This window comes from Patella vulgata, chromosome 4 (assembly GCF_932274485.2).
Source record: "Patella vulgata chromosome 4, xgPatVulg1.2, whole genome shotgun sequence".
In the NCBI taxonomy this organism is placed as follows: domain Eukaryota; kingdom Metazoa; phylum Mollusca; class Gastropoda; family Patellidae; genus Patella; species Patella vulgata.
In genome coordinates, this window is record NC_065882.2 from 49,991,324 (window position 1) to 50,018,328 (window position 27,005).

At 33.9% G+C, this 27,005-nt stretch overlaps 1 protein-coding gene across 2 annotated transcripts; it reads left to right on the forward strand.

Annotated features, from left to right (window-relative positions):
• Window positions 1-32: 32 nt before the first annotated feature.
• On the forward strand, window positions 33-26,932 carry LOC126819609 (histone-arginine methyltransferase CARMER). Of its 2 annotated transcripts, XM_050547734.1 has the most exons (14): window positions 33-166; window positions 6,086-6,214; window positions 6,668-6,768; window positions 7,961-8,065; window positions 8,367-8,477; window positions 9,480-9,657; window positions 10,614-10,704; window positions 11,193-11,274; window positions 11,532-11,707; window positions 12,110-12,247; window positions 12,555-12,724; window positions 21,685-21,783; window positions 22,140-22,255; window positions 24,317-26,932. In XM_050547734.1, exons 1-14 carry the CDS (start codon window positions 37-39, stop codon window positions 24,434-24,436), a joined length of 1,746 nt encoding a protein of 581 aa, XP_050403691.1. In that variant the 5' UTR covers window positions 33-36; the 3' UTR covers window positions 24,437-26,932. The 2 variants fall into 2 exon arrangements, with proteins under 2 accessions (XP_050403691.1, XP_050403692.1); XM_050547735.2 differs by lacking the exon at window positions 22,140-22,255 and having other exon boundaries at window positions 24,317-24,457.
• The last annotated feature ends 73 nt before the right edge of the window (window positions 26,933-27,005 follow it).

Sequence of the window (27,005 nt, forward strand, 5' to 3'; positions counted from 1 at the left end):
TTTTGAAAAAATCAAATCAGAGCAGTAAATTTCAACATGGCGACTTTTGACAACGTGCTTGTTTCTTTGCTCAATGAAAATGGACAATTCCAACCAGCATTTGAATCTCCACAAAATTTAGAAGTAAAGTCTCACGCAGAAAGTCTTCTATTAAGATTCAGCAATGGTTTGTATATTCAGCAGGCTTGATTTTATCACGTAAATAGAGGCCAAAAACTCCACATTGCCAAGTTTGTTTTGGTTGACCTCAGCGGTTCATTCTTTTCTGTGCCAAACAAAGACTATTGGAAGTTACGCTCTTTTTTGAAAAAAAAAGAAGATTAAATGACCCACATGTAATGTTTAATTTGTTTAGAATACAACTGTAAAGAATTTAATTTGTTGATTTGACAATTATAAAATATGAACATCATTTATGAGGATATCTTAGTCTCCTCAGTCAAAATTCCTTAGAATTTTCAATTTATAGATATAGAATTTCAGTAGGCCTACTAGTACTGGTGACTTGTATTACATCAAGCCTAATCTGGTAGTAGGCCTACGTGTATAAATACAAAAGCCCTTGTAGATAAGGTAGAATCTGTATTAGGAAATTTTCATTACTGATCACTTAATGAGAGTGACCTCTTAATAAAATCCCAGTGTTTGTTGCATCGGGAGTAAACATTGATAGGCCTACTCATCACATCGGTAAATTTAGCTTTCGCTGAACGTTTCATAACACATACAGGTCATGTTTTCAAGTTAGATAATAGAGAAGTAGTTATGTGTTATGTTTTGTTACGAATAGTTAACCCTGCTTCTAGATGTCATTTAAAGAATCAATATTACTGCATACCTTTGTTATTAGGGGTTTCAGGTCAAAGTTTCAAATGACAGAAAAAAAAAATTAAAAATATTTTGTGAAAATATACATAAAATGCTACCCAAATCTGTTTATTTCATCAAAATATTCTAATTAGATTCAAAGTTATGGAATTTTAAAATCCGAGATCAACGTCAATAATGTAATCAAAATGCTCTATACCAGTCAATGCGTGGCATGGCACCAAAGTGAGTGCTTTTCAGTCATATTTGAGTGACGTCATAAGCGGTATTTTCCCTTCAGAATCGCTAGTACCAATTTTAAAACTGAAATCCGCACGTTGTTGTCAGCTAAAATTTATTAAAATCGTAATAATTTGAATGATAATATGTCAAATATTTATAATCTGGATGATACCGCAAGAAAGTTTTTTTATATTTAGTCGAAATTTAGCAATTTTCAGTCATCAAAACAGATAAATCCCATTTTCTCCGGGTCTAATTGTCCGACCACGTATCAACAAGCATAATAATCACAAAAATGTTATCTATCGTTTGATTGGTTCTATATCAAAATCCCCCGGTAACTAAGGTGCGGATTCACCAATGAAGTGAGTCGTAGCAATGGAAAATCTCAGGCCGCGTGACGTCAGAGCGGTAGGCTATTTTCTCGCGATCGTCTCATGTAAACAAACGGTAATTTCTCTTACATTTCAATAATTTTTTAGCCTGAATCTTTGCAGATATTGAGATTAATATTAAACTATTGCAATACAATTCCTAGTAATGCATTTACATAAAATAGTAATTCAGAATCGTAGATTGAAGTGGGGTATATTTCAGCCTCTGGCTGTCCGATTTCACGCTAAAGTCACGTGACGTGAAACCCCTATTGTTATGTATTCGATAATGTTTATCAATTTTTGTGAAGAGATCCATGAATTGTTTTTTTTTTTAAACAAAAACACATGTACATGTATGTCAATCGATCTATCATTGAATTTTCCACCAATTATCACAGGGTGTAACTCTGTATGTAATATAGGGTGCACTAACACTTCTGTTTAACAACAAAGCAGCAATGGAAAGTAGATACTACAGGATCGCGACAAAATTCGACTTCAGGAATAATGGTACATTTAGTTTATTCAGTCAGTATCAAATTTTGTTTTATCATGAATTGTTTTTTTTTATACGCCCACATTTTCATGTGGACGTATTATGTTTGTGGACTCTCTACAGGTCACAATTCTTATCCGATTTTGACGAAACTTGAAATATAGGTTTATCTCCAAAAGATCTCGGCTGCTTTCGATATTGGCATATATCTGATCGAAACTTCATGGATTATGGCCCCTTTTTGTTGACAAATCACGTTTTTAGCTTGTGGACACTATAGAGGTCACAATTTTTATCCGATTTTGTTGAAACTTGAAATGTAAGTTGATAACCCAAAGATCTCGGTTCCTTTCGATATTCGCGCATATCGGACCGTAACTTCCTGAATTATGGCCCCTGATTGTACAAAAAATCACGTTTTTAGCTTGTGGACCCTATAGAGGTCATAATTTTTATCCGATTTAAAAAAACGTATTATTATATCACCATTACACCCTAAGGATGGCCGAGTTCGAATTTCGTGAAAATTGACAGACAAAATGGCCGCCGTTCGTTCTCAAATAGCGTAAAAATATGGTATATCAAGGTTTTGGACCCTATAGAGGTCACAATTTTTATCCGATTTTGTTGTTGAAACTTGAAATGTAAGTTTATAACCCAAAGATCTCGGTTCCTTTCGATGTTTGCGCATATCGGAATGTAACTTCCTGAATTATGGCCCCTGATTGTACAAAAAATCGCTTTCTTTTTAGCTTGTTCTCTATCCATCTCTCGAAAATGTGGGCGTATCCTGCCTGGCAGCCGCTTGTTTTATTAAACAAAAACACATGTACATGTATGTCAATCGATCTATCATTGAATTTTCCTCCGATTATCACAGGGTGTAACTCTGTATGTAATATAGGGTGCACTAACACTTCTGTTCAACAACAAAGCAGCAATGAAAAGTAGATACTACAGGATCGCGACAAAATTCAACTTCACAAATAATGGTACATTTAGTTTATTTAGTCAGTATCAAATTTTGTTTTACGTGTCATAATAATGATCAGAGTTTGTCATTTAATAATACAAAAGGTTACTTGCCGGATAATCCCTGGCTTATTGTTATTTTCATGGTTCTTCTTATATGTACCTCATCCAGGGGGGGTTGGATGGCTGAATGGTTAGCAAGTGCACGCTGTATCATAAAGTCTGTCATTGAGTCAACTGGCGTGGTCGAATCCCCAGTTGTACATGACAAGGAGTAGGGTCGCCTGTCCAACCTTGTGGGTTTTCTCCGGTTTCCTCCCGCTGCTATAGACCCCTACGCGCAAGCGAATTATTGAAATAAGATTAAACCATATGTTAGTCCCGAAATGACCTAGTTTGTGTTGAGTGGATGTTAAACTCCATTTCTTTCTCTCTCTCTCTCTCTTACCTCATCCACCGGTGGCCAGATACACTGTTAATCAGAGGATTAGCTGAGATGCTACGATGGGATGGTATCAACAATGGCTGTTGAATGGGCAATGTTTTGTTACATTTATAACTAAAACAGTGGCCGCTGGCTGTGTTAGAGGAGCGACCGTTTATTATCGAGATGAAACCAAATAATTTCTTTGCGGAGGGGCCAGGGGGGTGGATCTATTGTGACAGTTTACAAGGAGGTCTTGCTGAAAAGGAATGGCTGCTTGCAGATTCTACTGTATAATTAGTTGGTTCAGTTTTTACAGATGTAAATATCTGATTCATAAGTTTTAGTAGCGGTATTTTTATTTTATATATCTACATGTACATGTAAAAGAAAATGAAGAAAATATGATAATACATGTAGAAGATTTGAAGAGACATTCCCCACTGTCGTATTCAGAATTATCTCTACATGTACATGTATCATCCACTTTTTATGTATTTTTGTCCCCGAAGAAAGCAGAGGGGACTATTAAAATGGGTTCGTCCGTCTGTCTGTCCATCACACTTTTTGGGACACAATAACTCTCCTAATTGAGGGTAAGCAGAAATAAGCAACTTGATTGGTTGATGCTTTGGCGCACGATAACTTTAGTTCTAATTAAGTGAGAGTGGTGAAACTTGGTGTATAGTTTCAGCACATCAGTACCTTGACTAAGTTCTATAATGAACATCTTCTGCTGAGAGTAAGCAGAGCGATAAGCAATTTGATTGGCCGAGACTTTGAAACACAATAATTATCCTTCTATTACTTCTAATTGAGGTAGAATGTTCGAACTTGGTGTAAGTGTTTATTAGGTGAATGCCTTGATGGAGTTCGATGGACATTGTCTGCTTATGGTAAGCAGAGATATGCAATTTGATTGGTTGATGCTTTTGGGCACGATAACTTATGTTATAATTAAGTGATAGCAATGAAACTCCAAGTATAGATTCATTATACATGTATCATTACCATGACTAAGTTTGATGAGAATTTTCTGCTTTGGCTAAGGACGGAGGAGCGATAAGCATTTTGATTGGTCAAGACTTTAGAACATAGCAACTCTGCTTTTAATTGAGGTAGAATGTTTAAACTTGATGTTTATTGGGTGAATGTCTTGAATGAATTCAATGATTAACATTTCCTGCTAAAGGTAAGCAATTTCTTTGACTTTGATTTCATCTGATAGAGAGTGATGAAACTTTAAGTGTATAGTTAATAATCAGTTTGATTGCTCGATACTCTTGAAGATTAATGTGTCATCTATTTATTTCAACCGGGAGCATCAGCCTCACTGTATGATTGTTCATCCCTGTTTTTTTTGTAAATTCCATTCCTAATATAATGTGTAATTTGCACGCTACCCGAAAAGGGTGTTTTATGTAAGTCTATCTATCTACCTCAAATTATTAGAAATCCAAGCACTGGTCTACACAAAGTAAGTCATTTTCCACAACATCCAGTGAACTCCATGAAAACCGCTATATGCCGTGCATAGAATTAAGATTCTCTTGTCAAATCAGACTGACCAGAAACTGTGAATAATTTCAAAGTGCCAATGTCTCTTTGATTTTTTGCTAAAATACTGCAAACCAGGGTGTAAAAATCCACTACCAACAGTACCTTACGGGCTAGTAACCTACATTGTTTTTAGCCATACTAGTCCTGGACTAGTGCCCTTTCACTGCTGATTTTTTTATAGTTTGTGAATTAAACTAGTGATATAGATAAATACACTGTAAAATATCACACTTTTATTATCTCCAATCCAAGCTAATACACACTAATTTAATTTTTTTTGTTTAACAAACAGCTTCATGGCTAAAATTGCACTTGCACGCGAGTTCTCGTGGCTTTCTACATCGCTAACTAGAATGGTTCTTTTTGGCGGGAAAAAACATGTCACATGGGCAAATAACAATAACATAGAGGCCATACATTGTACCTACCTGTATTGCATACAGGTGTTAATGCTACATTGTACGCCGATATAATTTTAAAATACAGTTTTAAAAAGATAACAATGATTGGACATCACAAACTATGCTTCCATTTTCTGCCGTATAAAGGAACAATATTTTGACATCACAAACTATGCTTTCATTTTATGCTGTATATTTGAAGACACCAAATTTTGGAGGAATATTACTGACCTCGGTCGGTCGCTTTCATTCTATCGTGTTACAAACACACATAATTTTGGAGGAATATTATTGACATAAATTTGAATACCGAATGGGAATTAAATACGAAAAATAGCGAGGTGCACATATTTTTTTGTATTCAGAACACATGCTATCATAAAAATATTTGTAGTTGAAATCGAGTAGTGGGAATAGAAGCTTATTGAAGTTATTTCCTGAAGCCGACAAATGTCCGCGGGGTAAAATTATAGCATCCCTAATGTTCATGTACTATGACTGTGTGCAAGGAGGAGAATTTTGTGCAGACTTCAGCCTTCTCACCAACTCTTCTTCAATTATTCCATTTTCAAGTTTTATTTTACCTGCAGGCTAATATTAAAGCTTATACCTTGTCCAACTACGGACTAGTGGAAATTAATGCTGGACTAGTGGATTCAAAATTTTTTATTTTTTTTACATCCCTGACTTCACCTGACTTCGAATGTATGAGATTTTTGAAAGGTAAAATGAAAACTATTTATAAAATTATGTTTCATTTTGAATGCATAGCAAATACAAGGTTAGTCTTTTATTTTCTTTGTAGAAGAGACAAATTCATCATTAAAAGAGATAAAAATAGACAGTGAAACAGAAAACTGTCGACTTGGGAAGCAATCTGTTATGATAACCAACAACCAGACCTCTTACTGTATTAAATTTACTAATATTCATGGTATGTATATCTACATGATCAATATAAATGTTTTGTTGATATTTGAAGGAGTTACTAGATCACTCAGTTGAAAAGTTGATGTTAAATATCTATTCAAGCACATACTTAAAAATGCTGAAAACACTTACCGGTAGTACATGTATTTAAAAAGGGTTTGTACATTTAAATTCAGATAATAATAGCTATGTAATATCTTGTTATTCTCCACTTATGTAATTTCTAGATAATGTTGTACATGTGTATACCTCAGAAACCTACATGTAGCTAACATTCAGCATGGTTAGTTTTGTAAAGGTTGTCTTTGCAGGCTTGGGTATTACACAGTGTGGTTTAGTTCACAATAGCAAACAATAGCTAATGTTTGCTTCTACTGCCATTGATCCATCGGATTCATCTGTATGAAATATAGGATATGTCAAATGCTAACTGTTTTTATGTTTTGATCTATTGCAGCATTGAAATCTTTCCAACATTATTTAAAACAGTTACGAAATGCCACAACGTCAGTGTTCACGGATCGAACAGATGAAGCATCAGCTGTACAGTATTTTCAGGTAAACCAAGTAACATCAGGTTGATTATATACTACGGTACCAGGGCTGCCGACAGCCAGTATCGCAGCGCAATTTGCGATACATATTTCGTCCGTTGCTAACCAAAAATTAAAATCTGACGTTTTTGATTCGCAGTTACTGCGAATCATTAATGTGCCTGTCAATATGGATATTGTCACAAGAATAATCCACATTTTGAAGACTAGAAGGCTTACTCAACACTTTCAACGTGTATAAAATGTTGAATAAAATTTTATAAACAAAACTGAATTCTCCGTCTGACATTTTCTTCTCGAACTACCCAGACTCTATGAATAGGGACTATTAAACCGGAAATAGGGAATCAAATAGTCGCACTCACGTTGCGAGACATCAAGTAATTATATCATATTCATTTTGAAATAAATAACTCCAGTGTGTCCCCCACGTATTGTAAATAAAATATAAAAAAATAAATACATGTTAACGTATTGTAAAATGATAAATCAAAGTAAAAATTCCCATAAAATATTATTGTTTATATCGCGTGTGTCTAGTTAATCGAGGTGCACCCGATTGAACAAAAATAGTAATACACGATAAAAAGCAGACAAGATTGTTTTCTAACGAAGATTTCTAACGTAACAAAAAAATAACAATTAAAATGAGTGGGGCTTCGGAAGTCACTGTCAAGAATTGGCTTCAGACATAAGACATAACTAAATGTCTACATCACATTTACAAACTGTCACAAGTACTTGTGGCAGTGCTAAAAAAATCTAAGAATAGTCAGAATGGAATCTAATCATATTTGTTATGAATTAAAGTAATATCTTGGTATTTAGGTGTTTTACATTGAAACTGAAAAACTGCTTATCAATTTTTGAATTTTCTAATCAAATTTGGCAAAATTGGACTTTTTGATTAGCAGTGCTGCTAATCAACTGTGAAAAATTACCGACAGCCCTGTACGGTACAGCATGCTTTGGTCAATACAGAGTTATTAATGAGATGAAGACTTATAAATGCTACTTCATTCAGTATTTCTGTGCAAGGTATACTTTATATGAGGAACAAACTGCTCATCATAGTATCCTTTATAGAATATCTGGCAATGTATCTTCTGTATTTCTCTGATTGAAATTATAAGATTTATAACTTAATTAGCTTGTCTGTCTAAATTACCGCACTGCATGTACGTTTTGTTTTTCAGTTTTATGGTTATTTATCACAGCAGCAAAATATGATGCAAGATTATATCAGAACATCTACTTATCAACAGGCAATGCTTAGTAATTTGACAGACTTTCAAGATAAGGTAGGAAGATAATTCTGTGATAAACTTGTGAGTCTCCTAATAGACTGTGTAGGATAACTGCACAAGAAAACAAGACAAGCGATACATTACATACACATTCCCAGAGCAGAAACAATATATGCTGAACCAATCTATTCTATATTTATTGAAACATTTGTTGTCCGTTGCATGGTTAAGCTGTGCATGTGAGCAGCGCTTGGAAAATGTTGTCCTGGTCTTAATGCAACAAATTTTAATGTGAATTTAACTTACAACAATGGATTGACTCAGTAATTATTTGGAATTATATCTTATTTTCCAGATTGTTCTGGATGTCGGTGCAGGATCAGGTATTTTGTCTTTCTTTGCTGTTCAGTCAGGTGCTAAAAAAGTTTATGCTATTGAAGCCAGTAGTATGGCTCATCATTGTGAGGTAAGTTTGAAATAAAGTTATAAAATGACTTTCAGATTCAAGTATAATGGTTAATATGAAAACCTTGTGAGAGTTTAATTATTAAAAGTTAAAATGGGCGTTTTGACTATCAGATCATTTTTATACGCCCACATTTTCATGTGGACGTATATTGTCGTCGCCCCTGTCCGTCCGTCCGTCCACAATTGTTTGTGAACAGTCTACAGGTCACAATTTTTATCCGATTTCAATGAAACTTGAAATATAGGTTTATCACCCTAAGATCTCGGTTCCTTTTGATATTGGCATGTATCGGACTGTAACTTTATGGATTATGGCCCCTGATTGTACAAAAAATCACGTTTTTAGCTTGTGAACACTGTAGAGGCCACAATTTTTATCTGATTTGGTTCAAACTTGAAATCTATGCTTATAACCCAAAGATCTCGGTTCCTTTCGATATTCGCGCATATCGGAACATAACTTCCTGAATTATGGCCCCTGATTGTACGAAAAATCGCGTTTTTAGCTTGTGGACCCTATAGAGGTCATAATATTTTTCTGATTTAAAAAAACGTATTATTATATCACCGTTACACCCTAAGGATGGCTGAGTTCGAAATTCGTGAAAATCGGCCCAAAACTGACAGACAAAATGGCCGCCCCTCGTTCTCAAATAGCGTAAAAATATGGTATATCAAGGTTGTGGACCCTATAGAGGTCACAGTTTTTATCCGATTTTGTTGAAATTTGAAATGTAAGTTTATAACCCAAAGATCTCGGTTCCTTTCGATATTTGTGCATATCGAATTGTAATTTTCTGAATTATGGTCCTTGATTGTAGGAAAAATCACTTCCTTTTTAGCTTGTTCTCTATCAATCTCTCGAAAATGTGGGCCTATCCTGCCTGGCAGCCGCTGGTTGTATTATCTAACATTCTAAGTACGGAAGCTAAAAGCTAAAATAACAGCATATTTTTATGCACACATGATAATAAAAGCCTTTATTTGTATATTTTGGTAGATGCTGGTTAAACATAATAATTTAGGTGATCGTATCAGTGTTATTACGGGTAAAGTGGAAGAAGTTGATGTGCCAGAAAAGGTTGATATAATCATATCTGAACCTATGGGTTATATGTTATTTAATGAAAGAATGTTGGAGAGCTATTTACATGCTAAAAAGTGGTTAAAACCAGGAGGTGTGTATATTTTTAGGCCAAATGGTTATAATTTGACACAAAGTTCGGTTACACACCTTAGAAAATTTAAGTGTTTACTTTCTGGTTGGGTTTCAATTTCATAAATTGTCCTGGACATATTTATATAGCTGCTATTTAATGTAGTGTTGTTTAAAGCTGTTCTTGCACATTAGTGCTTGAAACGAAAAGCTACCCTGAAATCCAATTTGGCAGATCTTTTTATTGCCGTAAAAACCCATGTATAACATGCTTTCTAATGCTCAAGGAGCCCTGATGGCTCAGGGTGCAGTACAGAGGGTCTAGCAGTTAAGAGTGTCTTGTCAGTCGAATGTCACGAAAATAGCGGTCTTGTGTAAGCATTCGCGTGCATGTAAAAGAGCACTTGACATTTGGATTTTGATTAAGGGGATTTTTAAACACCTATCCAGGAGAAGTTCGCTTTACAGAACATTGCATGTCATAAACCGGGTCTCTCGTTTCATTAGCCCAGGTTTTTCCAGGAAAGTAGGACGTTAAACCCTAGAATTCACAAAAATTTAATATTCCCATGTACACAACACAGTTAGAATTCAAAGTTTGTCATCAAGTATAGCACATGAATTATACATACTCTACTGAGGCTTCTTTCAATTTACGATTTGCATATTTGAAAGTAATTTTTATAATCCAGTAAATAGTTCAGAGGGGATTGCCCAGGACAATTAAGCATGTGTTGCATCTTTCCCTACTAAATAACACTCCTTATCTCATCAGTTTGCATGGTCTTAATTGACAAACATGTTTTGTCATAAAATTTCCTCCAAGCTCCTCATGTAAAGTTTTCTTAGGGTAGCAATTACATTCTTCAAACCCTGTCTCTTTTTGTTTTTTCAAACACCGATCCATTCATATGTACCATAAAATAATTCATGTTAGCTGATCAGATTAATATATTTATTATCATATTTTATTTACAGGTAAAATGTTTCCAACTCAAGGAGATCTACATATAGCACCGTTCACAGATGAAGCTCTTTATAATGAACAGTATTCTAAAGCTAATTTTTGGTAAACAATATTCAATAATCATTCTATTGTTTTGTCAACATGCAATGTCTTTGAAATAGTTTGTGCACCAGGGCATGTGCTTATCTGTTTATTTAAGTATTACACTTGTTGTGTCTGGAATTTTGGGAGATTCTTTTGTTTGGTTCAGAAAGGCCATTAGAAATAAGGATTTTATTGGTTAAATAGTCTATAACATCTAGTTCCATATGTAATGGAGACGATTCAAAATATTAAAAAAATCTATATTTTATTTAATCAAATTGTATGCTTAGCTTTAAAGATTAAGTGTATGATAAGGATAAATTTGAAACAAGGTCCATAAAATATGAACACAAATATGACCTATTCCTAAGCTTTCCTTTGTTTGTCAACTGATATTTCCTGTCAGTTTGTTTATGAAAGTTCTAAGGGTCTTATTTCATGGTTAAATGATACATCCATTTCTAGATTTGAAGCCCTTTATACAATGTACTCTTCCTTAATTTTAGGTACCAGGAATCATTTCATGGTGTTGATCTGACAACATTAAGAACAGCTGCCCTCTCTGAATATTTTAAGCAACCTATAGTTGTAAGTGTGTTCTTTAATGATTATAAAAAGTGTGTGTAAAGGTTCAGTTCAATGGAATCTAATAAATTAAACAGAACATAAATGTAAAAATTGATTCTGTCAGAAAAAAATGTTTATCATCAAGGCCAGCTTTTGTTTCTCTATGAATTATTTGAAAGTCAATAATTATAATGACAGTAGCATTTATAACATTATAAAATGTAACAGTTGTCATTTATTTGTGTACTGGTGTACTTATTTATTAACATGTTTTTCAGGATACATTTGATGTACGGATATGTTTAGCAAAACCCTTCAAATATACAGTTGATTTTCAAACAGCCGATGAAACAGAACTACATGTTATTGACATTCCTTTAACATTTACTACATTAAGTACAGGCATGGTTCATGGTCTCGCTTTCTGGTTTGATGTAGGATTTTTTGGGTCAAGGTAAATTTAGTGGCTTTTAGAAAAAAACATTGTGTGGTTTTTAGTAACATTATTTAAAGGTAATAATATAGGAAAACATCAGTTAACAATTTTAATGTTATAGCAAAATATAGTATTGCTCAGGATTTTTTCGAATAAAATTTTTATATGCTTACATTAAAATTTCCCTGTCGGTTCAGGGTACACAATTAGTGTACACAATTTAACACTGAAACAAAGATTTTTTTTAGCTTTTCGGAAATGTCGAGTTCATTTCAATCTAAGTAGCATTGGTAGGGGTTGTGACTTGATACATTCTATGCAATATTAAAGGGGAAATGCACATAAGATATCCTGTTAATAATTTCAAATAATAGTTGTATTATAAAGAATGTTTGTATATGAAATTATATTCATTTGTAGCAATAATGTGTGGTTATCAACAGCACCAACAGAACCATTAACACATTGGTATCAAGTTAGATGTTTGTTACAAACACCTGTATTAGTTAAACAAGGACAAACATTGACAGGTAGATGTGTATTACGATGTAATGCTAGGTAAGTAACATTTCTTAGTCATTGCTGGTATTAAAAAAATATCTAATATTAGGTTTTCATTGGACATCTCTACTGATTGCAACTCTTATTAATTTGGAATCGTTTCTGAAAGGATAGCAAGTTGATTCTTAATCTTTGAATCAAATGGAATGGCTAAACAGACATCCTTGCCAACTAGCTTTCCTGCCATACTTCACAATGAACAGATATTAAGACCCTCACACCACATTAAGGAGTATATATTTTTCCACGTTTGTCTATAGTGAAATAAAAATCTATATTATATCCTTTTATTTTTCATCTTCAGACAAAGTTATGATGTAGATATAGAAGTAGTTATACCAGGTACAAGTACGAAGTCTGTCAACACTCTAGACCTTAAAAATCCATTTTTCCGCTACACTGGTCAAACGCCACAACCACCACCTGGTTGTAATAACCAGTCAGCAACAGATAATTATTGGAATGCTTACCCAGGTACTTAATTTATATCCATCAATTTTTTATCAAATCACTTTCATTATTCTCCATGTCTTGTCGTGGTGTCCGTTTTTTATACGCCCACATTTTCATGTGGACGTATATTGTTGTCGTTCCTGTTAGGGTGCCCCAAGCAGTCTAATTTAGTCTCTAAGAAATTTGGTCTTACCTGGAGAGGTGTTGACTGTGCAAAGACGAATTTCTCAATGATGACGAAACAGGCTCGGGCACGCTGAGAGCACATGCTCGGAGCAAATATTCACTAACAGGGCCATGCACGTGGTATTGTCACAACATCAAATGGTAAATAAAGACATGCTAAAAATATTCTCATCAGGCTTTGGTCTTTAGATATTATTGGATCGCTAACTACGTTAAAAATTCTAAAATTTATTGTCGTTTTTTTTTTTCAATTCGGTATTTATTTACAGAGTGCTGTCGTTTAGTTTCGGCGATTTCACATCTCCCAATAACGTGTGTTGGGCAAAAAGAGAGTACAACCGGTATTTTTCTTTTAATTCTGCAAGGTTCGTGAAATAGTCGTTAAATTGCCCAAGACGAGTTATGCCAAGTTAAGAAATTTAACAAATTGTTTCGTATTTTAAATTTGCTACCGGGAATTAATCGAAACGAAGGTTAGTCTCGATTGACCAGATTAACTGTTCGAGACTATTGACTTTTAGGGTTAAGGGGAAACAAATCTTTTTATTTTGTTTAGGAATTGACCGACGGACTCTTTAATTTGTTGTCAATCGATTCAGTTAGCAGGCATGACTTCCAACGATGAATTACTATCCAGCATTGGTTTGGGCGATGACTATGATCTCAGTACAATAACTAAACTTCCCTTCGCAAGTATTACAAATGGGCTAGTACTAGGCATCATTAATAAATTTCCGACCAATACAGAGCACCTGTCTATAATTACTGGTTTACATGACGACAGCGTGACGTTTGATGACAACGGTATTCGAAGTAGGCTGGTCAGACTGAAGACAAAGACTAGAAAGCTGGGTAAACATATAAAGAATTGTAATAAATCTTTAAAATTATATGACGATTATCTCGACAGCTCCTTTTTCCAGTAAATAGAGGGACACAGACATCTGCCGATGCGACTATGACTAAGTTAAATAGGAAAAATAAGTATTTATTAAGAAGGATCAATAGGTATACAAAAACAATTTTCCGTTTAAAAAATAGACTACGGAAGACCTCAAAAGAATTAATAATAATAAAGTTTTGGCAAATAAAAAAACTGGTTGTAAGTCCCAACCTCGTGGGGAAGAAATAATTTTGTATGATGTCGAAAATCAAAGATACACTCCAGAATGCCATAATTTGGTCATGCAACTAAAAAACCTCAACGTCGACGCGGTTATAACCGCATGTTTGGCTATCGCGGGACTCAAATCTAATTATACTCCAACAAAATCTACAGATCAGAGAATATCATGTGAGCGCGTCGGTGTATCTTTAAAACATGTTTCGGAAACCCTAAAGTCGGCGAAAAACACCACTTTATAATTATATACGGACGAAACTACAAAATTTGGTTCCAAATTCGGTACATATGCAATAACCGCTGACTCGACTCATACGCCAATTATTATTGGTCTTCGAAATATGGCTGATAAATCTGCGCAAACTACTCTTACAACTTTAAATGAAATTTTGGCAGATCTTGATGATACAGCTGGGCCCATTAGTAAATCTGTAATTTTCCAAATTAGAAATACAATGTCAGACAGAGCCAGCACCAAAAAGCTTTTTAACACTTTATTTACACAATACAGAGGCAATATTTGTTCTAAATTAGTAGAAAACTGATCAGATTCAGAGCGAAATATTCACCTAAATATAAATCATTTCTTTTGCGGTCTTCATCTACTAACTGGTTTGGTCGATAAAAGTGCGTCTGAATTGAAGAAATTTGAGGAAATGTATTTTAAAACGTATTCGGCCCAAACGTTTAAAACCGCTTCTTTATTTTTGCCAAACGAACCTGGGTGTGTTCGATTGATTCGGACCATCTGTAAAGCCTGTACACAGGGTGGGGACGAAAAGTCGGGTTGTTATTTGCCTTTTAAGTTGTATCTCAAGTCCCTTGGGATTTCAAAATTACCGCTAACGTCATTTCATGTTAACCGGTTTAATATTATTTTCCACAATGCTGCAATTGTAAATTATATGGCCAAGCATATTAAAAATTTTCTTGGTGATTTTGGAACAGAAAATAGATTGACCCAAAGCATATTTTTAGATATCAAAATTCCGTTATTTCATATTGAATGCCAGGCTTTGGGCTTGATAGATAAATTAATTACTGCTCCACTGTGGCGCATACTAGAAAGCGCCATTAATGCACTTGACATGAAAACTATTTATCAGAAATTACATGATTTTTTGGAAAACCCGAATATTGAAAACTATATTGAAGGTAAATTACACCCATTTGAATCTCTAATCAAAATTGAAAATGATTCGGTCCTTGCTAACCTGACGAAATTTGATTCTGATTTAACTTTTAATTCAACCCTGATCCATGTTTTGGAAGTCCTCTTTGCCGAGTTTAGAAAGTACATTGCAAAAATTTTACTTGAGTATCGAGATGACTTTAATCCTTCCTGTTCGAGTTCTGCCATGCCTCACAACAAATTACCGGAAACCGTGTTCAGTCATCTCGATAGATTAATGAGGATCGCGCCCTCGTCTAATATTTTTGGCAACGAAGCGTCCATTTTATATAAAATGAATAAATCTGATGAATGGCTAAAAAATCTTTCACCTGATAAACGTAATCTGGTCTTAATGGATGCTCAAACGATAACTAAAAATCAACTTTCTAAATTTAGGCAAAGACGGGAAGAAATCGAAAAAAAAAAAGCTAGCGGTTCTTTTGGCGAAAAAGAATGAATTAATACTAAAGGGGAAACGTGAGATTAGGAAAAAAGAGTGCCTAACAACAGAAATTGTCGGGGTGGGTCTTTGGAAAAGTAAAGAGGGTATGGAAAATGGGTTTTTGCAACTTACAGATAGAGAAACGAAAGAGGCACTGAAGGCACAGCTCCGGTTTCATAGGTATGTTTTAAATCAGCAAGTTTCCGATAAGTCTATATTTTATTTTTTTGTAGGGGTAAGGAACACTCGATTTCAGTTTTAAAACAAAATTTACAAAAATTAATTGACCTGGCTGATCCTACCTAACCGGAAGAAACTTTCAATGCCCATTTTTAGCGGTTATAAAAAAAATACAATTTCTCCATTCTTCGTTTCTAAAACCATTTTATTTGTCAATCCAGACGTCAGTTAAACCAATCAGTTAATTTTCGGATAGCCATTTATTTTATAAAATACGCCTACTACTAGATCTGCTTTGATATCATGCTTGAAAAGTTGCCTTTGAGATACACAAAGTAAAACTTAACTTTTTATTTTGTCCCAAGGAGAACAATTTGGAATATATGTTTATTACAGATTAGTTCTAAATCACATATCTGTGTTTGGTAAATAATGACTATGTATTATTTATTATCAATCGATTTGTGAATTGTCGTAACAGATCGTGTTTTGGGGTAAGATTTGAGTTACGCTTGGTTTGATAAAGTGAGTACACCTGCGCTGATTACCTTAATTTTTAACCTATTTATCTTTGGGAAAACCTGCATTTCTTTCGTATAATAGCTGACAAGATAATATTGACTGTTTTATAAAAAAAAATATCTGCCAAGACAGATGTTATACTGTACATATAAATGTATGTAAGAGTGTTGTAATAGACGACATACCGTTATGAAAGAAGATCTAACATACAGGCATGTTGATTCAGAGGGCGTTCGTCACGATGAGATGTGTTTTTGTTAATGTTATCGATCGCTTTCAGTCCCTATAAAGTTATAGGAAATACATATTAAAATAATCAGCATAGTTATTCTTGTGTGCTATCATACAAGAAGGAACGTCCTCCCGAATTGAATTTGTTCTTAATTATGTATCTTGTAGTTTGTATTCACTTATTCAAACCCAAATTCAAAATGTCAATGTACATCTCAAATCTGTACATAACTTGATCAGCTATTGCATATTTTTCATTTAGATTGATTAAAATAGTCTGTCATTATTTATTTGATACTCTAATTACGCCATGAAACTTTTCGTCAATATACATACTTTCCGAACATTATTTCTTAAATGGGACATCAAATATTAATTTACAAAGGCACATTCACATATAAATACCAATATAAATAGACCGATGTGTCTATGGGTATACAGAAAATATAAATAGATTGGTCTAATATATCTACAAAAACTTAAATAAATTTAAATTGGACTGCACACATCAAAATTAAGCACACGGGAATGGCCGATCCCAATCTGAGCTGCGTTGCGCATGCTCGGAAATCTTAAATTCAATCGAAGCATGGAGCACATTTCATCAGATAGCAAATTACGATTTAAACGAATAGTCCCGAATGGTAGTGGTGGTTCATTCTTATCGGAAAATAAATCAAGAATTTGAAATAACCAAGAGAACACAATTCCGTCAACATTGAAAACCCCAAACAAATATGTCCGCGGATGGTGCACAAAAGCAGTGTATTTTACAATGCAGTCGAGTTGATATATCTTGTGAAATATAGCACGCAGGTACAGTTTCTTGGCAGTTTATAATAAAGGATCATCTAGGGTTGTTGTTTATATAAATATAGTGCCATAACTGTAAATAGTTTTCGAGATTTTTTTCAGCTCGGGGCACCCTACCCCTGTCCGTCCGGACGTCTGTCCACAATTGTTTGTGGACACTCTACAGGTCACAATTCTTATCTGATTTTGACGAAACTTGAAATATAGGTTTATCTCCAAAAGATCTCGGATGCTTTCGATATTGGCATGTATTGGATCGAAACTTCATGAATTATGGCCCCGTTTGTACGAAAATCACGTTTTTGGCTTGTGGACCCTATAGAGGTCACAATTTTTATCCAATTTTGTTGAAACTTGAAATGTAAGTTTATAACCCAAAGATCTCGATTCCCTTCGATATTCGCGCATATTGGACTGTAACTTACTGAATTACATGTATGGCCTGTGATTGTACGAAAAATCGCGTTTTTAGCTTGTGGACCCTATAGAGGTCATAATTTTTATCCGATTTAAAAAAACATATTATTATATCACCGTTACAACTGAGTTCGAATTTCGTGAAAATCGGCCCAAAACTGACAGACAAAATGGCCGCCGTTCGTTCTCAAATAGCGTAGAAATATGGTTTATCAAGGTTGTGAACCCTATAGAGGTCACAATTTTTATCCGATTTTGTTAAAACTTGAAATGTAAGTTTATAACACAAAGATCTTGGTTCCTTTCGATATTTGCGCATATCGAATTGTAATTTCCTGAATTATGGCCCTTGATTGTAGGAAAAATCACTTTCTTTTTAGCTTGTTCTCTATCCATCTCTCGAAAATGTGGGCGTATCCTGCCTGGCAGTCGCTGGTTTGGATATTTTTTGTCAATTTGCTGTTTGTACAGGTAGACATAAGGAGGAACCCAATAGAAATTAAATGTTTTTCTCCATAATTCTTGCTAGGATTACTGTTGCCCGCCTTTCGAAGAAAGCAGGGGACTATTAAAATGGGTCCGTCAATTGGTTTGGTTGATGCTTTGGGACACGATAACTTTAGTTCTAATTAAGCGAGAGTGATGAAACTTGGTGTATAGTTTCATTACATCAATACCTTGGCTAAGTTGATAATGAGCATTTTCTGCTCAGGGTAAGCAGAGCGATAAGCAATCTGATTGGCCAAGACTTTGGAACACAATAACTCTCCTTCTAATTGAGCTAAAATGTTCAAACTTGGTGTAGGTGTTTATTAGGTCAATGCCTTGATGGGATGTGAAGATGAGCATTTTCTGCTTAGGGTAAGTAGTGATAAGCAATTTGATTGGTTGATGCTTTGGGACACGATAACTTTAATTCTAATTAAATGAGAGTGATGAAACTCGGTGTATAGTTTCATTACATCAATATCTTGACTAAGTTTGATAATGAGCATTTTCTGCTCAGGGTAAGCAGATCGATAAGCAATTTGATTGGCTGAGACTTAGGAACACAATAACTCTCCTTCTAATTGAGCTAGAATGTTCAAACTTGGTGTAGGTGTTTATGAGGTCAATGCCTTGATAGAGTGCGAAGATGTGCATTTTCTGCTTATGGTAAGTAGAGATAAGCAATTTGATTGGTTGATGCTTTGGGACATGATAACTTTAGTTCTAGTGAGAGTGATGAAACTTGGTGTATAGTTTCATTACATCAATACCTTGACTAAGTTCGATGATGAGAATTGTCTGCTTAGGCTAAGTAGCAATAAGCATTTTGATTGGTCAAGACTTTGGAACATAACAACTCTGCTTTTAATTGAGATAGAATGTTTAAACTTGATGTAGATGTTCGTCTTGACTTAGTTCAATGATTAACATATCGAACTAAAGCTAAGCAGAGATAAGCAATTTCCTTGGTCGTTGCTTTGGGACAAGATAACTTTGATTCTATCTGATAGAGAGTGATGAAACTTAGTGTATAGTTTGATTGCTTGATACTTTTGAAAAAAATAGATGTGTGATTAATTCATATGTGTCATCTATTTATTTGAGGATTTCGGCGGGGGACATCAGCCTCACTGTTGGCTTGTTTATCTACACATACATAAGGATGAACCCAGTAGAAATTAGCGGATCCTTCCTGTCTGTCTTGCTAGGATTATTCATCTAGAATTAAGGGTGTACTAAATAGAAAAGAGTTTTATTCCCGGTCAGTCTGCCCCACCTCTAACATCGCAAATTATTTTGTGCCCCCCCCCCCCCCATTTAGATGAAAACAAATTGAGTTTTGTAAAAGTATATAATAAAATTAAATCCTTCAAATAAGATATTGATATCTTCCAATAAAATAAAATTGTTCAAATAAAATAATAACGAATCAGAAAGGGGGATCACGGTGGCTAAGTGGGTAAGACGCTGGCTTGCTAGTCTGGGGGTTGGGTGTTCAATCCCTACATTGGCCAACCAAAGTTCATCCAGATTTTCCGGCGTGGTTCTCCCTTGTCAGTTATGCAGGACGGAGGGCCTGACAAGGACAGCTGTCTAGTCCTTCGGATGGGATAAAAAACCTGAGGTCCTGTGTACACATTGATGTGCACGTAAAAGATCCCTTGACAGTTTGAAGTTGATATAAGAGTAGGCTGCAGTCAGGGCAAAATTTTCCTCATATCACACTGTACGGCATATGCTGTCTGCATTAGCCCAGTTTGGAGCAGAATAGTAGGATGTTAAACCCTATTTCATTTCACAAATCAAAAATTAATAATTTTATATAGTAATTAGTTTAAGAAAAATCAATTTAGTGAGATTCTTGTGATTGGTGGTTTACTGCAAAGTGTTTTAATACGAGGCTGTAATTTAGTCAGTTTCAGTCTTATGTCTCCTTGTTTAGTGATGGCCAGTCAATTTCTTTTTTGCAATAATAATTCACTCAAAACACTAAAACCACAAATTAACACTGCATAATCAGAAAATTGATAACTCTCATTTAATAGGGTTAAACCTCCTGTAAACATATTTTCCGTAGAGGTGTTGCCAGATACATGATAATATATATGGAGGGGGGGGGGATGACAGGCATTTTTGACAGTAAATTGTACCAAAAGTTGCTTTGGTGTAAGAGTAATAATGGAACACATGGATTTTTTTTTTTTTTGTTAATTTCCTTTTCAAACTGCGCCCCTACCTTAATATCAAATTGCCCCCCTTGTAGAGCGTGCCCCCACATTGGGAATCACTGCACTAGACATACATGTATGGTTGAACCCAATAGAAATGAGCTGTTATTCCTTGTCAGTATTGCTGGTATTATACAGGTAGAAATAAGGATGAACCCAATAGGAATGAGTTGTTGTCAGTATTACTGGTATTATTCAGGTAGAAATAAGCATGAGCCCAATAGAAAGGAGATGTTATTGTTTGTGAGTATTGCTGGGATTAATCAGTTTATGGGTTAAATCAAACAAGTCTGAAAAGAGTATGATTCAGGCATTAACAAGCAACAAGAAACATCCAGTTTTCAGAAACATTAATGTTTTTATCCAAGTATTATGGATGTGTATTGCCTACAACAGTTGACTTCTATGACTTACACCATAACATGCTTTGACATTGTCTCCATTTACCAATTTGCATTCTACTTCTAATTGCAGTATAATTTTCAAACTTGATGTAGATTAATGTCTGTCAATGCCTTGACTAAATCCTATAGTTGAGATTTTCTGCGGCAGTAAAGCATAGTGGTAATCGATTTGATTGATTAATACTTTATAAAAACATAAATCTGCAAGCAATTAATGAGTCATCTATTTATTTTGGGATTGAGAATGAGGCACATCAATCTTGCTATTGTGTTACTATTAATATATGTAGACATGCATCACCAAAAAACTTTAAACATACATTATGCAAGAGCTAAATCTGCCTATTTTAGGTCTTTCTTTAGGCCTGAAATGTTATCTAAATTATTAATTAGACATTAATTAACCTATCCAGGCCATAATCAACTTTAGATGGCAGCGCTAGCCTGCGATCTTTAGTGGATTGTAAGCCGATTTACTGTATAACATTCCTTCTCGATTAAACGATTAAATGGATAATCGAGACTATGCTGTTTATCGTACTGACTTTAGTAATGATGACCGAGGCTTATGTGAATTTCAGTCGCTTAGTTCTCGGTTCATAGTGGATCAATTTGAATGAAATTTTCACCAAATTGCCTTTACATTATCTAGTTTTTAACTATTATAGTGAGAACTGCCAACTCGTTACCGAATCTCCCATAATGTATCTTTAATTTACCTCCGGTACAGCAAGACAATGCCCATTGATGATATTTTCTTTTCTTTTTCAAGGCCAATCTGTGAACTATGCTAATGGTTTTATGAATGGAGCAATAGATGCAACTCAGTTATTAAATCAAGGTGTTGTACCAACCAATCTTATAGCTGTCTGTAAGTACAATAAATGATACATTGAGCAGATTACTATACTAGAGCTAAAAATTTCAATAAATTGGAAGCAACTACATACTGTTCGTACAGTATAGATCCAGATAGTGTCAAAGCTAGGTTTTCCAACCATCACTTTCAATGGGTATTTTTGGATTTTGTCAGTTCATCTTCCTAAATATGTTGTTTTAAGAATAACAATAAATATTGTTGGGAAGAAGTTTTGTTGGTCACTATAAATTGTTGTCTTGTATTGTCTAAATATTAAGCTATGCAGTGATTTGTTTTACATGTATTCATTTCCTGAAATTGCACTGTTATTTTTTTGCACTGAACTGGATTGTTTTCTCTTAATGTAGCAACAGTTGCCCCAATCAACCCAGGGAGTATTCCCAGTGTTGGCCATGCTGCAGTCTCCAATAGTCACAGAACGTCCATTGGTGGGGGCATCAGTCCACTCAGCTTTTCTTCCCAGGTACGATTTAGTGCATGCTGTCAAGAGTAGCTTTTAAGTCTTTTTATATCAATTATGAAATGGCTGGGAATATTACCAGGCAAAGCTTTGATTTATTAGAAACTTAGAATAAAAACATGTTTCTGCGTTCTCCTTTCTTCACTGTTTTATAATCACAAATTATAATCAGAACTTAAATTTCCATATTTACTTGACAGCAAGTTGTATTCATTCTCAGTTTGGCTTTACCTCCATTTTAAAATGACTAACAGCACTTTGACACTTGACACTACATCTGTATCTTTGACTGAGCTCTATTAATACTTTTTTTTTAATCACTATTTAGAAATATGATTTTGTTGAATGGTATTTTTTTTGTTACATTAAACTTTTGCTACCACAAGTCTCCTGCAATGGCAGTTTTCAGTTTTTTCCATCATGTATACCCAGGGATTTCTATTTGCAACTTAACCTAATAGATGCTAGCATTTGTATCTCCTTTGTATCTACAGTCAATAGATGGTTAAAATATTTATGATTGATATATTCAAAAGTTGTTGTAGAATAAGCTGCAGATGCCAATGCTCTAAATAAACAAGTTAAATATTCATGTGTCGATCAATGAAAGAATTGATTTATTTACACAATAAGGTGTAGATAATGATAATAAACCTAAATAACCACCGATTCTTGTGAATAATTAAAAGATAATTCAAACAGAGAAATGAAGTATGATCACATGGTCAACAAAAAAAGGAATTCTTACTCAGCAACGAAAATAAAATATTTTTTGAAAGAAAGCGTTAAGATTTGTTATATGCATGGTTTCATGAGCAAGAGTCAGTATACTTGTTAACATGGGAACATATGCAAACTTATGTGGTAGCAAAAGTGTTCAAATTTGTTTTTTGGTTTTTTTTAAAGTATGCAAGTTATTTGATCTCTGTTCACCTATTCTATTGTGGGTTATTTCTATTTCATAGTTCTTGAATATCAAAAATTTCTGTTTGGTTTGGTTAATGTGTTAGGGAATTTTAGTACAATGTCATAGCTTTGATTATATGAAAACAAAAATATTTATACAATATTTTGGGTGTTTATCTGTGGTTTTATTTTTGAATTACCATTTCTTTAAAATTCAATTTCTACATTGGTCATTTAATAGAAATAACTAGGAATAGATGGTTACTTTTTAATCTTGTCAAAGATACATCAGTTCATTATTCATTGGAGAACTGATTCATAGAGCAGTGCGCAAAAACACATACTTATGGAATAATAGAGGCAATGGAATTGGATATAGAACCAGTTTGGTAGCTTTTGAGACCCCCAAAACATCTAGATTAGTCTGTTACCAGATGATGCACCCTTTGGTTTAAAATGTATTTTATGATAACATGAGTTTTGAATGGATTCGTCTTTGTGTTTTGAATGAAAATAGAAGCAGGCCTTTAAAAGAGTAGTTTTGCAATTCAATATGCATTTTCCCTGTATAACCAATTTGCAATTTAACATAGCTATAATTATATTAAGCAAGGATAGAAAATACATTTCCCTTGACCGACACCCCCCCAATGAAATGTTGTGTTAACCACCAACTTACCTAATTTTCAGAAGTCCTTATGGTTAAGCCCCTTCAGGTCAATGTTTGATAGTCAACTGTAGAAGGAGATGCATTTTGTAAGAGACCTGTCGTTTTTCACAATAAATGCACTCGTTATTTGACTGAGGTAGGTTGAAGTTGTCACAGCAAAAATGCACCAGATGAGTCAAATCAGTCAGTTCATCTAGGAGCTAGACTGATAAGTACAAAAAATACTGTTTATGGGTGTCAATTGGCAACAGTGATTCCTACAACAACCAAGATGTCAGGTGCCTAAGTAGATCATAGGTTTGACATACCACACGTTTGGTCAAGATCAATACAGCCGTGTTGGAGAAATGCCCCAGACAAACAAACCAAACCAGCAGACTGGCATCTCGACAATGAGGGTAAACTCTTCACTATACAGTTTAACCAATTTTTAGTTTTCTGTCTATTTTGTAACCTGTTGATATTATTGTTTTTCTTTCTACTTTCAGAGTGTTATTACCGGTGGTACACAGCATTATCCTGTCAGTAATCAGTTTATGATAGGAGATTATGTCATGCCCGGCAACGTAGTCACACCTAATCAGTACTGTAAAACAGAACCCGTGTAACAAAGAGACTTTTTAGATACTTCAGAGGATAAATACTGAATCATAAAAATGTTCTGTATTGAGTTCAAAAACTTTTGATCAAATAGCGTTCAATTCAGTAATTGTGTAAAGATAATTACCTACTATTTATTTAAAGATCATCTTTTTTTTTCTTTCTAAAATACTTTGCCAATGCCATTCAAATTGAAGATTTTTTTATAAAACATTAAGCAACAACAGCAATTTCTTTATTTCTAGCCTTAATCATGTATATTATGCAATGTATTTGTTGATCTATTAAATGATAACCCATGAGGTATGAATAATTTGCCTCAATTGTACAGATTCAATACACTTTCATGTGCCAAATATTCTGCTTTTTGTTAAAATGAACATATTCTTCAAAATTTAAAATAATAAAACAAATAAAAAAAAAAGGACAACGAAAAAGTATAAGAGTATCTCTGCCTTTTCAGGAAGTAGTGTAAATTCTAGTTTGGATTTAATTAATGTAATATTCCTGGTAGAAGATATTCACCTCCTTAAAGTTTTTTTTTTAGGGGAAGCTAATGTTCGGATCTAGATAGGTTTATGAGCCAAGTAACTTATTTGTTTAATTTAAAGAATAATAATTTCCATTCTAATAAAAAAGCTGAACATTGCAGAATGATTAAAAGTGTGTTGTTCTCTATAAAGTGTCTACTTAAGTTTTTGAATGGCATGTGTTGTAAATAAGGAAATGCTCTCTCTACATAGGGTTATCAGGGATTCGAAATAAGAGTAGGGTACTTTACTACAGTTTTTATGCTTCTAGAAAAGTAATTCTCTCTATATTCATTGCATATGTTTATATAGTCATTTTCGTTCATTAGAAGCGTGTCTTATTCTGGTCTAACAGGGATAGATAATGTGAAACAATATTTTCTGGTTAAAAGGTATATCCAGACTGTGTTAATGAACATATGTGAGGGGCAATTCCAATTCAAAAACAGCTCACTGATTATTTGTAATTCTGTTATTTTTGCCTAACAATTTATATCTAATAAGGTTTTTGTCAAGGAAAGCTAAAAATATTTTTTAAACTGATTAAAATTTTTGTTCTATCTCATTTTGGTACAGTAACTATATGTATTAAGGTCTACTTTTGGTGTGTTTACTCATTGTATTATATTGCATTTTTATTTACCATATTTTATGTAGTGGCTGCTGGGGCGCTTAGAAATAACTTGTGGGTTGTTTATTACATCTTTTGAATATGGTAAACATCATATTTAAGTATTTTATAACAACACATAAGACCTGTTAACAGTACATTTCATCCCTTTTAAAGACTTCACAACAATAATTGCAGGTGGAGCAAACTATGATCCTGTCTTCATTATCCCAGTCACTAGTCGGAGTATGACATTAAACCCCATTTCATTTCGAACTGTGGTGCAGACTTACTATAAGGGCAACACACGCAGCTTTTTCTACATCTAGCACATACCTTAAAGTCATATTAAGGCCAGAAAATGGTTTGTCTATGTAACAATTGCTGAGTGTTATAGGAGTGGGCAGTTATTACATCGAATACAGTATCCTGTTTGAGCAGTTAGTTTAATTTTTATTGAAATGGCAACAAAATATGAAATATATCAGAGAAAAAACAATTTTCAATATCTTCAGTACAGTTACATTTATTTTTTGCTTATACAATGCTATTGCTGTACAAAAGTCCAGTAGATACTGATTGCACAATAATATGCTTTTTAGATTAGTTTCTACACATTGTCAGTGGTCCATATATTCTGTGAATATTATCACTATATTTTGTAGGATATATAAATGTTGATATTTTATAATTGTATATAAATTTAAAATTGTCATCCCTATGATAACTCATCAAAAAATTGTTAAAATTAGACAAGCTATCCAAAAAGAAATAAATATGCAATGCGTGTCTGTTCTTAAATCTTTTTCAATTAACCTAAAAAAATGTTGTTACAAAAAGTTAATAGCTTTGCTGAAGACATACAGGTTTAAATCATTACAATTTGTTAATGTATCCAAAAGTTTTGTTCTCAAAATTGTATTGTAAATTAAATGTACTACGTATATTAACAATTACATTGATGTTTATATTCCTACATTTCATCATTCATTTTGTATATAAGCTTAGTAGATAGCTAATTTCTTGCTGGATTATTTGGGCTTTATTGCATTATTATAAAGGTTCCCCCCCCTCACTTTATTGACTAACCACTTTAAATATAGATACCATATGTATATATTGTAGCTAGGAGTGTACAAACCGCTTTAATTGTAGTTGTGATTGTGAAATATTCAAATTATATAGTCTAGATTTCAACTAAACCATTATGTCAGTGTTTATTTCTCCATTATATATAAATACCATTGCAGTCTATACTGTCAGTGTCTACATATGTTCTTTGCATTTTAGCAAAGCGTCCAGTGACTTTATTATGATGATTACTTTAAGATCATTTGAAATAAATTTACTTTAACATATTTAAATGTCATTTTGTTTGCCTAGTCAATTATTAACTATCATTGGTTCTGTCAATATGCTCCCGGGTGGCACTCGCTG